We start from the raw sequence: 15,135 nt of genomic DNA, 5'->3' as shown, positions 1-15,135 counted from the left end.
CACAGTTCATGCGTATCAGTGTTTGTAATTATAAAAATAAAAAAAACAAAAAAAAAACTAGCACTGCGTTGTTGCCTATCTTGACCTGACTCAGAATTTCCGGTGGATATAACATAAGCCAGCGGCGGAATGAAGTTCTAGTATTCCACACCCACCTGGATGCAGAGCAGAATGGAGAACTCCATTCCTTCATAAGTCCTGGCTGCACTGCCCGACTTGGTGTAGAAATAAATGGGCTGCGCAATGACTAATTAAAATACATGGCCTCTAACTAAACAAACAGTATATCCCTGAATTCAACAGGTCCCAAGAGCAATTAACAAATTCAATTACACAATGCGAATCATCAAACTGACGACTGAAAATTGACAAAGCAACATCACAAATCAGTCTGGATCAGAGAGCATAAGACTGGACAAGAAAAAACACATACAATGGAAGGTTATAGCTCAGGTAAAAGGTCAGATTTAATAAAAAGAGATCCATGACATGGAGAAGAGAATTTTTTGGCGAATGACAAAAAAAGTTTTTTTTAAATTTTACCCTCCACCCTAAGACTATTCCAAAGCCATGCAAGGATGCAATCATCTTCATCGTCATCTTAGCAGAAGAAATGCGGGGGAAGGATGAAGGAACCAAGAATGAGACAGGCCAAAAACTAGCTATTGGCATAATGGATCCAAAATTATGGGGCTCGTAGAGAGTCTTGATTCATTCCATCCAACCCAAGAAGAAAACCATGGCAGATTTCAAGCATCTACCACATGAAGGGATCTCACATGCTGCCATCAGTGCTGCAAGTATAGTTTGGGAGCTATTCAGTCACAAGGTGGCGAAAGCCAGATACAGTGTTCAACAGACTGGAAAAAAAAAAACACAAAAAACCCAACAAAAAAAATTGTTTTGGAGTGCTAATTACCTCTGGTTCAGCAGCTTTAGTGTCCTCACCCTTGAACCCATCTTCAACTGCAAAAACAGTTGCATTTTGAGATTGCATTCAGATTTATCAAACTAATTGAGCACAGAAATGCCCCCCCCTCTTTCTTTTCTTTTTTTAATGTATGGTGGGAATTTTCAGAAGCATGCATTTTATTTAACAAATTGGTCATAGGGCTGCACCTTGGATTCAGGTACCCAACCCAAGTTTAGGATGGGTCGTCTCAAAGTCTTCAGGTTGGGTTAGGTTGGAAAACACCAACCCGTTTGAATTCGGGTTCGGGTTCAGCAAATTCGAGTCAGGTTAGGTCAGGTTGGGAATAATCACGTGTAATTTGGTCGGGTTGGGTTGGGTTGGATTGAATACAGAGGACTTCAGGCTGGGTTCAGGTTGGAATTCATATCGGGTTGGGTCCTCGTGATGTCAGGTTGGGCTCGGGTTGACCCTCAACCTGACCCGACCCAACCCAACCCACCCAAGCTGCAACCCTAATTGGTGATAACATCATCAATAGACTGAAACAATAAAATGTGCCAAAATGCCCACGGCTCATCTTCTAAACGTGCATAAATTTCTGCATTTGTTGAGGGCATTCTAGTCCTTTTAAATTAGAGAAGCTTCAGATTATTCCAATCAATCATATTGTAGTAGCTAAGAATAGTATAGGCACCAAAACATGACCATACATAAACAATTTGCTCTGAATGCAAAGTGCAAGCATACCCACTTCTTTCATTGGCTGATGCACTCTGACACCAGAGGATCCAAGGTTATTTGCATATGTCAAACTGCATCAGCCAATGCGAGCCCAGAGAGGAAGTTCTCTGCAATCTTCTGAACAGGACCACATACTAGACTTTTATACCTGGGAATCATTGGCAAAATATATAATCCACAACTGGTTGCATCACGTACAACCCAGTTCATTTGCCAAACATCATGTATGTATGATGGTAAATCTGTGCATAAGGTGAGACCCGCCATGAAGATTACCTGGAGCCAAAATCAGTCCGATCCACCCATCAGTGGGTCACGAGTGCATGCCCAGACTGTCAGCAGGTCAGGTTTAAGCTATGCATTATGTTTCTAGAAGGTTGTACCCATGATGAGAGGACTGCCTAGTTTTGCCGCATGATCTTCACTGTGGACCCACTTTATGAATTGCTTAACAGTCCTATCCGCATGAGACACTGGTATTTGAGCTGCATTGCATGTGAAGCTTACATGCAACTGGAAGAAGATGATCATTTCTCCTTCTTTTTGCCCCGCTATATGAAGTTGGAAAAGAAAAGAGCAGAAAAGACCAAAATCACATTTTAACTGATAAGAAAGAAAGGTTTCTTATGATCATTTGAATGAAAGGTTGAGTTTTTTCTTATCCCTACTGTGATGCGTTGATCACTTTTTTTTCCATGTACAAGTCATTTCAGACAGACAAAACCACCACATAAGGGTACTTAGTGGGATTTAGAGAGAGGTTGGAGGGTGGGTGGGTGCGTGCGTGGGTGCCTTCCTTTCTAAAGATCAGTGGCTTTTAGAAGAAACAATTCCTGTTAAAACAAGAGGTAAAACAGGAGGAAAAAGCTGTCTTTCTTTCTAAAGATAAGTGGCTTTTAGAAGAACAGCCTGTGTTAAAACAGAAAGTAAAACAGGTTTTAAAGATGCCATGCTAGCACATGAAATTGAAGGGAAGAAAATTTTAGTTCTAACCTATCAAATCAAAGAAAAGTTTTAATAAAATAAAAAATAAAAAATAAAAAATAAAAATAAAAACAATTGTTTTCGATTTTTACACATGCCGAGTATTCACTTCTAAGCAGGTAATGAAAATATAACCCTCACCCAACAGTCCTGAATATATATAAAAAGAAAAAAGAACAAAAGAAACAAAAAATTGTCTTCTAGGGTTTTGTGCGTGAGTGATCCAGGGTTCAATCCCTGGTAGTGTTGCCTTTCAAAAAAAAAAGAAACAAAAAAGGGGGGGGGGGGGGGTGTGGAAGAACCAGATGACGGATGGATGGAAAGATGGAAATGGTGGAGAATGAAGGAACAATGCATCTTTCAGTATGGTTGAGAAAAAGATGAGAGTTTAATTTCTCCTAAAGCATCAATGTAATTTAACACAGAAATCTCAATTGAAAATGGATATGAAACAGGTTTCAAAATGCCGTATTTTGAGAAATATTGATGAAAAATAAGTGGTAACAAAACAAACACATATTTCTTACAAAAACACACTTTCTTTTACTCTTTTTTTTTTTTCTTTTTTTTTTCTTTTTTTTTTTCCTTTTTTTTTTTTTTTTTGCATTTTTTGCTGCTATGGTTTGAACAATTTTTAGAATTTATAAATAAATTTTACCTTCTTTTGGTAAATTTACCAGAATTTGTGATAGATGCCATAAAAGAATAAACGAAATGGCAAAAAAGGGTCATTGTTTCTTTTCCTTCTTTATTTCTGGACGAATTACTTACCTCCATCTTCTGGTAAATCGGAAGTCCAAAGAGTGAGGTTATCCCTCAGCAACTGCATGATCAAAGTGCTATCTTTGTAGGACTCTTCATTCAGCGTATCAAGCTCTGCAATCGCCTCATCAAATGCTTGTTTCGCCAAATGACAGGCCCTGAAGTTTTCATCCCCAATCATCACCAGGTTTAGCATCCAAAACCACAGACAGACAACATGCAAATCAAATTTACCTCTCAGGGGAGTTCATTATTTCATAATAGAAAACTGAAAAATTGAGCGCCAGACCAAGGCGGATCGGATGGGTTGGAGGAAGATCTGTGTTAGCGGTGTTGGAAGCAGCCTGCCATAGACAAGAAGAGAGTTACAAGATGGACACTAATAAAATACTGGGTGCATTTCCTGCTGAATGGGCATTAAGTCAATGAGGACTTGCCTCATAGCCCTTTAATGACTGATCAGCAGCTTCTTTCTTTTCCTGGTGAGTCTTAAACTCCGCAAGATAACGGTAGTAGTCACCTTTCCTGCATTCACAAAAAACACATAGAAAGGTTAGAAAGAAAATGAATGTTCTCTTTAGGGTATGAACCCTTCCCTCCCTCCCTCCTGGTTCAAACATTGTTGTTTTGGAGGAAGAAACTTGTCCCTTCTGAGAGAAAGATCTTTAGGAAATCAACACAAACAAGAACTGGATGGCGTATTTAAAAGGTAAAACTCATATTCATTGTACGTATGTGTAGCATCCGCTTGGCCATGTTAAATTCAGAAATGCCAAGAATGTTTTGTAAGTGAATCTCATTATCTAAGTCGTGTTATAGATTAATCCGTTGCTCTATGAATCAATGGTATCGGCTGGCATTGCTGTCCATGGTGGGTGACACAAAACTTGGAAGGTATTCACAAAAAGCCCCCATAGCAGCAACAAAAAAATATCGTCAATAATCACCAATACATTGGTGAGAGTCTAGTACAATAAAAACTTTTTGCTGATCGATACTAGAGGTATATGGCAAGTATCAAATGAGACACAGTGAAGTGGGATGATACCTGAAAAAATCAGAAAAATGGAAAACTGCTTTATTTATTTATTTATTTTTTTCTTGGGGGGGGGGGGGGGTGGGGGGGGTGCACATCAAAACATGACTTGGTGGAGAAATCATGATCTAAGAGTTACCTTAAATGCATTTAAATTTGTTGATTTTCAACACCTTAGAAAATAGTTATAATCCATATCTTTGCATGATTTCTATGCACTAAAATAGATATGAGGCAAGAGTTTTCAAATTTGGTAGAAAACCAAAATTCTTCCGTTTTCACCCTTTGCAAATGCAAAGAGCATCGGAAAATTATATGTTGATACTCGTAGGATAGATTTAGCCACTTTTGTTTTTTCTTTTGGGAAAAAATTATTGAAAAACATGTAAAATGAAATAATTGGGACAAGGCTTAGATGATGATGATGATGTAAAATTATTAAAAACTACATTTCTTGAAAAAATGATGTTGAGTAACCGATATTAACCGATGTACACATATACTGATGAGTGTAGGCCGATCTACAGATTGGCTACAATCTTTTCTACCTTTTCAAAATAATATATTTACTACAAATAATTAAAAATTATATTGTTTAGAAAATACAATGAGATACAGATATCAGGTGTATAAAGTAGAAATCATATTTATTACTTAATTATTTTAAAATTAAAAAATCTTATTAATTACTATATAATAAGTATGTAATGGAAACACCATTACATATTTCTTTCTTTAAAAATTTATTTAAATTTCAAAAATATTTAATTAAAATCATTTAACTATACAAATTATTAAGAAACAATATTGCTTGTTTATAACATTCTTTTTTCTTTTCTTTCTTTTTTTTCTTTTTTTTTTGGTGGTTGAACAAGTTCTCTAAAATGTTTAGAGGAAAGAAGCCTGACATCAGCTACCAACATGGGAAGCTTCTTCCTAGGAACAAACATGGGTCTAATTGTAACTACTAACACCATGTGTTGAGGGTGTAGCGAAACTTGAAAGATAGCCCTCGCATTTTGAGGGAGGTGAGAGCACATATGAAGGAGCTCCTATGTACTGGGATGCAGAGTAGAGAGGAGCAAGTTGCATGCAAGAGGAGATTAGGGGGAGTAGGGGAGTCACAACATCCTTACTAAGGACTTGGGAGTGTGAATGAGAAGGACATGGAGGTAGAGTGTGTTGATGTGGCATATCCTGAGGACCGTGTGACAGGGTACGATAGACTACTATATAAAAAGGCAATCCACAACCCCGTGCAAATCAAGGTGTTCCAAAACGGTAACGGTGGCCGTAACGACCACCATCGTTACCATTATGATACAGGCCATAACGGCCATTACAGCCCCCGTATCGGCCGTTACGACCGATTTTTATTTTTTTTTAAATGTTGTTACTGGACTGTTACGGCCCATTTTTCTGTAACAGCCGTTACGGCCGTTTGGACCCCGTAATGCGTAACGGTTATGACCGTTACTGTTACGTAACGGTCGTTACATAACCAATTTTGAATACCTTGGTGCAAATAGAGTGGATAAGAGCAACTGCACCAATTTAAAGCATCTAGACCTACGGGTCTAGACATGAGGCTGGTGACAACAATATAGAGTCGCAGTGGTAAGGGGGTTATAGAAGTAATGTGGGGGCATTTTCACACCGGGCTCGAGTGGGGTGGCCTGTGGAATGCAAGGGCACACTCGAGGTGGGTGGCCCGCGGAACCCATAGATTTGGGGCCCATGTGAGGCAAGTGGCTCGTGTGAGGCGGAAACCCTGGATTTGGGGCCCAAGAGGGGGTGAAACTTATGGATTTGGGGCCCACAATGAGGGTTCAGCCGAGGACCTAACCCATGGATTTGGGGCCTAGGCTATGAGATAAAGGGATTAATTCGCCATGCTCTATCAGTTTGAGCTTTTAGAGCAAGTAGTTAATTGTCTTGCATCAAGAAGCCATAGTAGTAAGCACTGTTGTCATGTGCGGTCGCATATGCGCATATATTTAGCCCGATCGCATATGCGATCCTTGCACATATGCGATCGCATATGCCACATGTGCCAGCATTTGCGATGTATGCGATCGCATACTGGCCAACGGTCAGATTTCTTACCTTTTTTGATCTTTTTTTTTTTAATTTTAAATCCGAATTTTTACTCTCTCTCTCTCTCTCTCTCTCTCTCTCTATATATATATATATATATATATATATGCATTCTAAGCATTCCTACTTACAAAAAAAGCTCAAACTCTCTCTCTCTCTCTCTCTCTCTCTCTCTCTCTCTCTCTCTCTCTATTCTCTATTTTTCTTACTACATCCTCTCTTACTAAGCACTTTACATTTTACAATCTACATTCTACATTCCATCCACTCCTCTCCATCCATATTCCATTTCCATATTTCTTTTCTTTTCTTTCAACTTTCAAGAATCAAGAGGGTACAACAAGAACCAAGAATCAAGATTCAAGAATCCAAGATACATGATACATGATACATCATTCATGCCATCCATATTCAAGATTCAAGATTCAAGATCAAGAGTCAAGACAAGAGTCAAGAGACTCCTCACTCCTCTAATCCTCTCCAATCTCCATCCACTAAGCTTTCTAAGTTCTAACTTCTAAGTTTCTAATTCTAAGTTTCTAACAACTTCTTTCTATCTTTTTTTTTTTTTAAAAAAATATTTTGTTTGTTAATTGATTTGTTAGTTGTTACTTACTTTGTTAATTGTTAGTTGTTACAACTTAGAAGTTTGAAGTTACAACTTACAACTTACAACTTACAAGTGACAAGTTACAACTTACATTACAAGACTACAAGTTACATCTTACAAGTTACAACTTACAACTTACAAGTACAACTTACAACTTACAACAAGTTACAACAAGATTTCAAGATTACAAGTACAAGACTACAAGTTACAACAAGATTTGAAGTTGGGAACCTCTTTTAGATTTGTTAGTTGTTACATTTGTAATTTTACTTTTATTTGTGTGTAAATCTCTCTCTCTCTCTCTCTCTCTCTCTCTCTCTCTCTACAAGTGTAAGTGTGTAACTCAACTCTCTCTCTTTTTCTCATTTTCTTTTCCCTCTTATTCTCCCTTTCTACAAGTATAAGTGTGTAAGTGTAACTCAACTCTCTCTCCCTCTTCTTCTCCCTTTCTAGTTTCTACAAGTGTAAGTGTGTAACTCTCTCTCTCTCTCTCTCCCCCAAGTCCCATCTCTTTAGGCTCTTTAGTCTTTACTCTTACTTACTCTCTTAGTCTCTTAGATCTACTTCTTTCTTACTTCTTAGTTCTTCTTCTTATACTTCCTAGTCTCTTACTTCACTATTCTTTTTATTTGTAGTTTACTTTCTAGTTTCTAGTTAGTAGCTAGCTAGTTACTTTTTAGTGCTAATAATACACACACACTACCATTATCCACCATCATAATGTCTTCTTCCCAATCTTCCTCTTTGAAGCCCAAGTCGAATGACATGGGTTGGAAGTATGGGCACTACCGTAGTGCTACCGAAAAGACTCACATAGTATGTGAGTTATGTGGGTTTGTGAGTTCCGGTGGCATTGCAAGGCACAAGCAACACATTGCACATTTACCAGGGTTAAATGCAAAAGCATGCGACAAAATTACTCCAGAAATCCGAAGAAAGATCGTGGAGTATATGGAAAAACAACCAAGAAAGAAATGCGATAGTGCCCTACGTCAGGAGGAATATATGGAACAAGATGCATATGAAAATATAAATGTAGTTAATGTAGATGAAGCTAGTCCCACTCCCCTTACTTCAACAGGCCGGTCTAGACCACAAGTACAACCATCGAAAAGAACCCGAGGACATGGGCCCATAGATAGATGGTGTAGACCATACCCCGAGGATGTGGTCGACCAAAGGGGTAGAGGGAAAGGGCCGGCTCAAACAACTTTAGAAAACCGATACAAACAAAAAGATAGGAAAACCACAATTCAATATATTACTAAGTGGTTTTACCAAACCGGCGTTACTTTCAATACCGTTAAATCGAAAAGCTTCAAGGTAATGATTGAGGCTATAGGTCAACTTGGACCTGGGCTTAAACCTCCTTTATATCATGAAATGAGAGAGACATGCCTAAAAACTGAAGTTGAATATACACAATCCTTCATAGCTGAATATAGGGAATCATGGAAAATATATGGTTGTTCACTAATGGCCGATGGATGGACCGATAGATCCAGTCGGTCTCTCATTAACTTTTTGGTAAATTGTCCAGCTGGGACAATGTTCTTGAATTCAGTGGATACGTCAGGTCATTCACACACAAGAGAATATTTGTTTAACTTACTAGATAGTGTAGTTGAAGAAATAGGTGAAGACTACGTCGTACAAGTAATTACAAATAATGCAGCCTCGTATGTAATGGCCGGTCGTCTTCTTATGGAGAAGAGGCGACGTTTATTTGGGACCCCCTGTGCGGCCCATTGTATTGATCTTATGTTAGAAGATATAGGTAGATTATTTATAAACGTGATTGCAAGGGCTAGAAAAATCACAGTCTTTATGTACAAACACGCCCTTCTTCTCAGTCGAATGAGAAAACACATTGGGGGTAACTTGCTACGTCCAGCAGTCACCTATTTCGCTACAGCCTTTTTAACACTACAAAGGCTACATGCAAAGAAATCAGAACTTAGAAGCTTTGTAGTGTCAGCCGATTTTACAAGTGGGCCTTGGTCAAAGAAGGCTGACGAGAAACGGGTTCAACAAACAATTCTTTCTCTAAGTCTTTGGACTCAGGTGGTAAGGGCGCTAAAATCATCCGAGCCCTTAGTCTTTGTGTTGCGATTGGTGGACGGGGATGAGAAGCCTGCAATGGGCTACATATATGATGCGATGGAGAGGGCGAAACATAAGATCATGGACCATTTTAACTATAGAGACCGTGATTACAGGCCAATTTTAGATATTATAGATAGAAGATGGGGCAGTCAAATGTCATTCCCATTGTATTCGGCTACTTACATCCTTAATCTAGCCTGTTTATTCGCTTCTGCTGATCCAGCAGAAGCACTAACTATGCATATGGTTGGATTTATTGATGTCTTGGAAAGAATAATTCCAGATAGAGGAGAACAGGATAAGATCTCAACTTTGTTGGACTTCTACATAAAAAGTGAAGGGATATTCTCAAGGGATATCGTAATAAGACATCGGACAATGAAATTACCCAGTAAGTACTTTTATGAATGAATGTTACTATGTTAGTGTAGGCATGTCAACTGTGTACTGAACTCTTACAAAAAGTTTTTCTACAAAGTGTCTCTAAGAGATCTAACGATTCTAACCTATACTTAAACTGTTTTTCTCAGCTGACTGGTGGGCTGCCTATGGAGTGGACCCGAACAGGAAGGATCAAGTTCTAAAGAAGCTGGCTATGAAGATTCTTGGACTCACGTGTTCCGTCAGTGGTTGCGAGTGCAATTGGAGCACATTCGAGTCGGTAAGTAAAAGTTTAGACTGTTTAGTAATTGTTTTGTTTTTTTGTAAACTTCAATTTTTTAGTGGCCTAAGCTAAATTAATTACCTAAATAGCTAATGCCCAATGCGCTTTCTTTCTTGCAGATTCATACCAAGAAAAGGAATCGCCTTGAGCAAAAAAAGCTCAACGACTTGGTTTTTGTTCAATACAATAAAAAATTGCGAGAACGATTCCAAAGTAGGAAAGAAAAGCCCGACTTCTTTGACCCTATTTGCTTAGATGAGTTGGATGCAGATAACGAGTGGCTCGTAAAGACGGAGGACCCGGTATTTGCTGGAGAGGATCTGACATAGGCACAAGTTGAAGATGCCGCATATGGATCAACACCTGGTGAAGGTAGCAGTACCACTCGAAGGTGAAGGACGGGGGGAAGCCAGGGGGCGAGTAGTAGCCGTCAACCCGTTGATGAGATTGAGGAGATTGAAGAAGGAGAAGGTGATAATGATGATCAAATTGAAGATCATCCACCATTGGATGTTGATGAAGTATTAGTACGTACAGATGACGAAGAAACGGAAGAAGTGTATATGGAAGAAGGAGATGACTCGAATGATGATGATGATGGTGGTGGTGGTGGTGGTGGACTTGGTGGTGATGTGCCACAATGGATGCTAGATCAATGTATATCATGATTATTGATTAATGATTAGATAAATAATAAATACATAACTTCTTAATTTTGTTTAATGGTTGTCTTGTCTCATAAGTCTAAGTGTGTTGATGTTGTCGATTGTTTGTTGATAACTTGATATTGAATCATTGATAACTTGATATATTATGTATTGTATTTGTATCATTGTTATGTACATGTAGTGTTGAATGTTGAATATGGATATTTGATATTTGATATTTGTTATTGTTATTTGTTAAATGTAAGTATGTTACTAGTACTAACTAAAATGTTAATTGTTAATGTTAAGATCATTTAAGAAGTTAACTATATTGTAATTTGTAAATTACTAAATTGTAAATGTATGATGCATGTATCATATATGGAGTATGGTTTTATTTTTTATTTTTACTTAAATTAAATGTATTTCATGTCCCAATGACATATAATGATTTTTTTTATTTATTTTTAAAGGTACATCCTTCCTCTTTCTCTTCTTCGAAATATATGTGTATATATATATATATATATATATATATATATATATATATATATATATATATATATATATATATGCGCATATGCGACCGAACATGATAACACTAATCTTATGTATGATTAGGGAGTCATATGCTATTTGACAACATTGATAGTAAGTGAAGTGGAGAGGATGAGAGCGGTCGAACTAAGACATCAAGGAAGAATGCAACATACACCAAACACTTATCTAGGAATGAGGGGCGAAGTAGAGATGCCTAAAGGATCTTTAGAGTAAGGAGGACGTTGGGGAGATGATGGGTTCCTTCATCTCTAAGTTTTCATCTACAATCATGTACCTGTTGATGAAGCTATGAGCTCGATGACATATAGCGTGCAAGCACAAGTAGGAAGCCTCCTACACCACAAAAGAAAACAGAGCATCATTTGGATGATGATGTGTGGGAAATGCAGGATTATATCAACTTGATCAAGTCGTTGCGAAAGTGTAGTGGGATAAGGTTGATATGTGGTGGACGGATGGGGCCCATTAGATTATCCATCATTAGTTTCATGGTATACTACAAAGGGAGGGACACCTTTGTTGACTCCACCAATGCCTCAAACAACAATGAGGCAACGTACATCTATTAATTGATGAAGATCATCATGTAGGAGATGAAAACAGCCAAAAAGGGAGAAAAGAAGACACAAAGAAGCATACGAAAATCGGACAAAGGAATCAATAGGCGAAGTTGATTTAACACATACTATGCAACTATTGACATCAGCTTCGACTAAATGAATGACTTCCGCAATAGAGATATCCTTGTTTTGAAAACATCGACTATTGCGGGCCTTCCAGATATGCCAAAAAATGCCCATTGCTGTAAGACGCCAAATAGCTCTTCTATCCTTGTTCATTGCTACATGCCAAGCCCATAAGAGCCGATCAACTGAATCAGGCATCACCTAGGACATATGGGAAAGATTGAGGAAGTGCTCCTAGACTTTAAAGGCGTAGTGGCAATGAATGAACAAATGATCTATAAATTCCGCATCCCTCACGCACATTAAGCAAATATTAGGAAGAACTAGGGATCTCCTTTGCAAGTTGTCTATAGTTAGAACTCTTTTCCTTCCCATGAGCCAAATAAAAGCCGCAAGTCTACGAGGGGCTCCGTATTGCCACTGAAGGAAAGGGAATGAGGAAAGCGTTGATGAGTTGGAGATCAAACTATAAAATGAGTGCACTGAGAAAGACCCGAAGCTATGAATTTTCCAAACCATCGAATCATCGTCTTAATATGAGGGAGCGCACGGTTTCAGAAGATTTAACAAACCGAGAAGCTCATCGAATTCATTGTCTGATAAACAAGGTGTTCGATAACGGTAACAGTGGCCGTAACGGCCGTTAGGACTTTTTTACTTTTTGAAAAAACATATTTCTGGACCGTTACAGGGCCATTACAGGCTGTTTTTTCTGTAACGGCCATTTCAACCCTGTAACACGTAATGGTTACAGCTGTTACCGTTACGTAACGGCCATTACCCATTTTTGAATACCTTGCTAATAAATTCCGCCGACAACAGGGAGACCAAACACCAGTCCCACCTAGTAAAGAAAAGCAATGATGCACTGTAACGAACCAGTCCGAAGCATAAGATGCCAAACTCAGAAAGATGTCCTGCAGCGACCTATCCCCACACCAAGGCTGTCCAAAACCGAATACGGTTCCCTTTTTCCAAGGAAAAAGGAGATGCCTCTGCAGAATGAAGATTCGGTAGACATGATCGTTTTCCATATGTTTGAGGCACAATAAAGAGGATGTTTTTGTGCTCCATTCGTCCTTTAGAATGACATATTTGGAAACGAGGATCTCCCTCCATAACTTGCCCGTTTCAATCCCAAAACGTTAGTGCCATTTCCCAAGGAGAGCGGTATTCATATGGTTTAACTGCTTCAAACCAGCACCACCTTCTCTGATTGGTCTGCAGACCTCGTCCCATTTGAGATGGAAGTGGTGAATGTGGTATGGATTTTTTTATTTTTTTATTTTTCATTTTTTTTGTTATTTATGTAGTATAGATTGTTATGGTCAAGGGAAGTGCATTCTTAAAGACAAAGTGTTGCCCATTGCATGGATTTGATGATCCGACAAAGAGGATGGGTGTTGGTTGTGAGAGGTGATGAAAGGCCAGTTATGAATTTTAACTACAATTAGACTTTGTTATTATTAGAGATGAGGAAGAGGTGTAAAGGTACAAAGTGTCGCCTAGATCTATATGATTGGCCACAAACCCCCTTGCATTATAGGGCATCAACAAGCATAGGGCAAGACTTTTGTCCTGAGGTTAGAATGTGATAAGAGCTCTAATGTGTTGGGACAAAGGCTTAAGCTTGTTGTCCTAAGCAACGCGTTCTAGCCTCTAGAAGTGTGTTCGTGATGTGGTTGACACTTCGGAACCAATATAAAGTCTTGAGGGTGGTGAATACTAAGACATCGCCGCTGATGGTGTCAATCTACGAGATGATGTGGCAGTAAAGATGCCATCAGGGGTCGAGGCTACAACCCCTCGATCCTAAAAATGGGTGCATAATATCATCAACAGCCAATAGACATGATTCTTGAGCACCCACTTCATAGGGCAGTGCATGATATCTATGCAAAGCTCTTCGCCAAGTCGAAAGCTCAATTAAATAATGAGGTAATGTGTCTAGTACTTTCTTTTAATTTGTACTCTATCAAATGATTGACACGCATATCTAATTCTCTTTGACATATTGTTGGCTTCATTGTTCAAAGTATCCCCGATATTACGAATTTACAATAATATCCCCAATATTATCTGTATCTCCAACTCTGCGATACCAATAACACTAGTAGTATCAGAAATTCTAGGTATCAGCGATATATCACTAAGTATTGTCCATATATCGATATCACCAATGATTGACACACATATCTAATTCTCTTTAACATATTGTTGGGTTCATTGTTCAAAGTATCCCCGATATTACGAATTTACAATAATATCCCCAATATTATCTGTATCTCCACTTTGCGATACCAATAACACTAGTAGTATCAGAAATTCTAGGTATCAGCGATATATCACTAAGTATTGTCAATATATCGATATCACCAATGCATTACCAATATTTTCATTGTGTAAATTCCAGGTGTCGCTTATATCGCGAATGTATCACCAATATTTTCAACTGTGTAAATTCCAAGTGTTGCTTGTATCGCCAATGTCTCGATATTGCCAAAAATCTTTTTATTAAAAAATTTTCCATTTCAAAACTTGTTTTGGCATGGTTGTATGATCAAATGCAAGTTTGTATATGTGTATATGATGAGGGTCGAACATTGCATATCAGACCCCAATTATTACCTGATTTTGCGTATATGATAATGTTTAACGGAGTATTTTAATTATATTTTTGTTGCAGGATGAAATCAGGAGCGTTGATGGAAAAAGAGTACTACAAGCATGGATTTGACACTCCGAAGTCACCAGAGCAAGGGACGCACTCCAGAGAACTAAGACTGAAGAATTTACATGTCAGGGATCCGAGGAAATCAAGCCGTTCACATTAAAAAGGCCCGAAAATGGTCTAGAATGCAAGATTACATGGTTTCCGCCATCCGATTGACTCGAAACTTCATACATGGGATGGGGGGCATAAATAAACCGTACATATAAAATTTCAACCATTTCATATCTCGGGAAGTGGCCCAACGGCCAGATCAGCCCTTTAATTCCTTAAGTGGGGCCCACCTGGTCTCTGGATATGCATCAAATTTGATCTCAACCCATTATATGAGGAGACAAAACAGATGGTCGGATTAGATTTTGAAAGAAACATTGTAGTGGACCCTACCTTGTGTGACATGTGCATAGTGCACATGTGCACTGTCCGTGCACCAAATGAATCACGTCGGTCAGCAGCGCTGACCCGACTTCCTTCCTAAAACGGATGCTTCCGTTTCCTGCTGCGTAACCGACGTCCGGAATCGGATTTTGCGGACGCTGGTGGGCCACCATCATAGCTCAAGGGGACGATCTGATCCGTCCATCATGTAGAGGGGAT

At 38.6% G+C, this 15,135-nt stretch overlaps 1 protein-coding gene across 1 annotated transcript in view; it reads right to left on the bottom strand.

Annotated features, from left to right (window-relative positions):
- Nucleotides 1-435: 435 nt before the first annotated feature.
- LOC131229191 (14-3-3-like protein GF14 iota) overlaps nucleotides 436-15,135 on the bottom strand; it is a 47,358-nt gene continuing 32,658 nt past the window's right edge. The window contains exons 3-7 of the mRNA XM_058225080.1: nucleotides 3,838-3,925; nucleotides 3,635-3,744; nucleotides 3,410-3,558; nucleotides 920-966; nucleotides 436-794 (exon numbers count right to left, since the gene is read on the bottom strand). Coding sequence (XP_058081063.1) covers nucleotides 789-794; nucleotides 920-966; nucleotides 3,410-3,558; nucleotides 3,635-3,744; nucleotides 3,838-3,925 — 400 coding nt within the window. The 3' untranslated portion in view covers nucleotides 436-788. The remainder of the gene's footprint in view (nucleotides 795-919; nucleotides 967-3,409; nucleotides 3,559-3,634; nucleotides 3,745-3,837; nucleotides 3,926-15,135) is intronic.

The sequence above is a fragment of the Magnolia sinica genome, chromosome 16 (assembly GCF_029962835.1).
Source record: "Magnolia sinica isolate HGM2019 chromosome 16, MsV1, whole genome shotgun sequence".
Lineage (NCBI taxonomy): Eukaryota > Viridiplantae > Streptophyta > Magnoliopsida > Magnoliales > Magnoliaceae > Magnolia > Magnolia sinica.
This window is presented reverse-complemented; position numbering and strand designations above follow the sequence as displayed.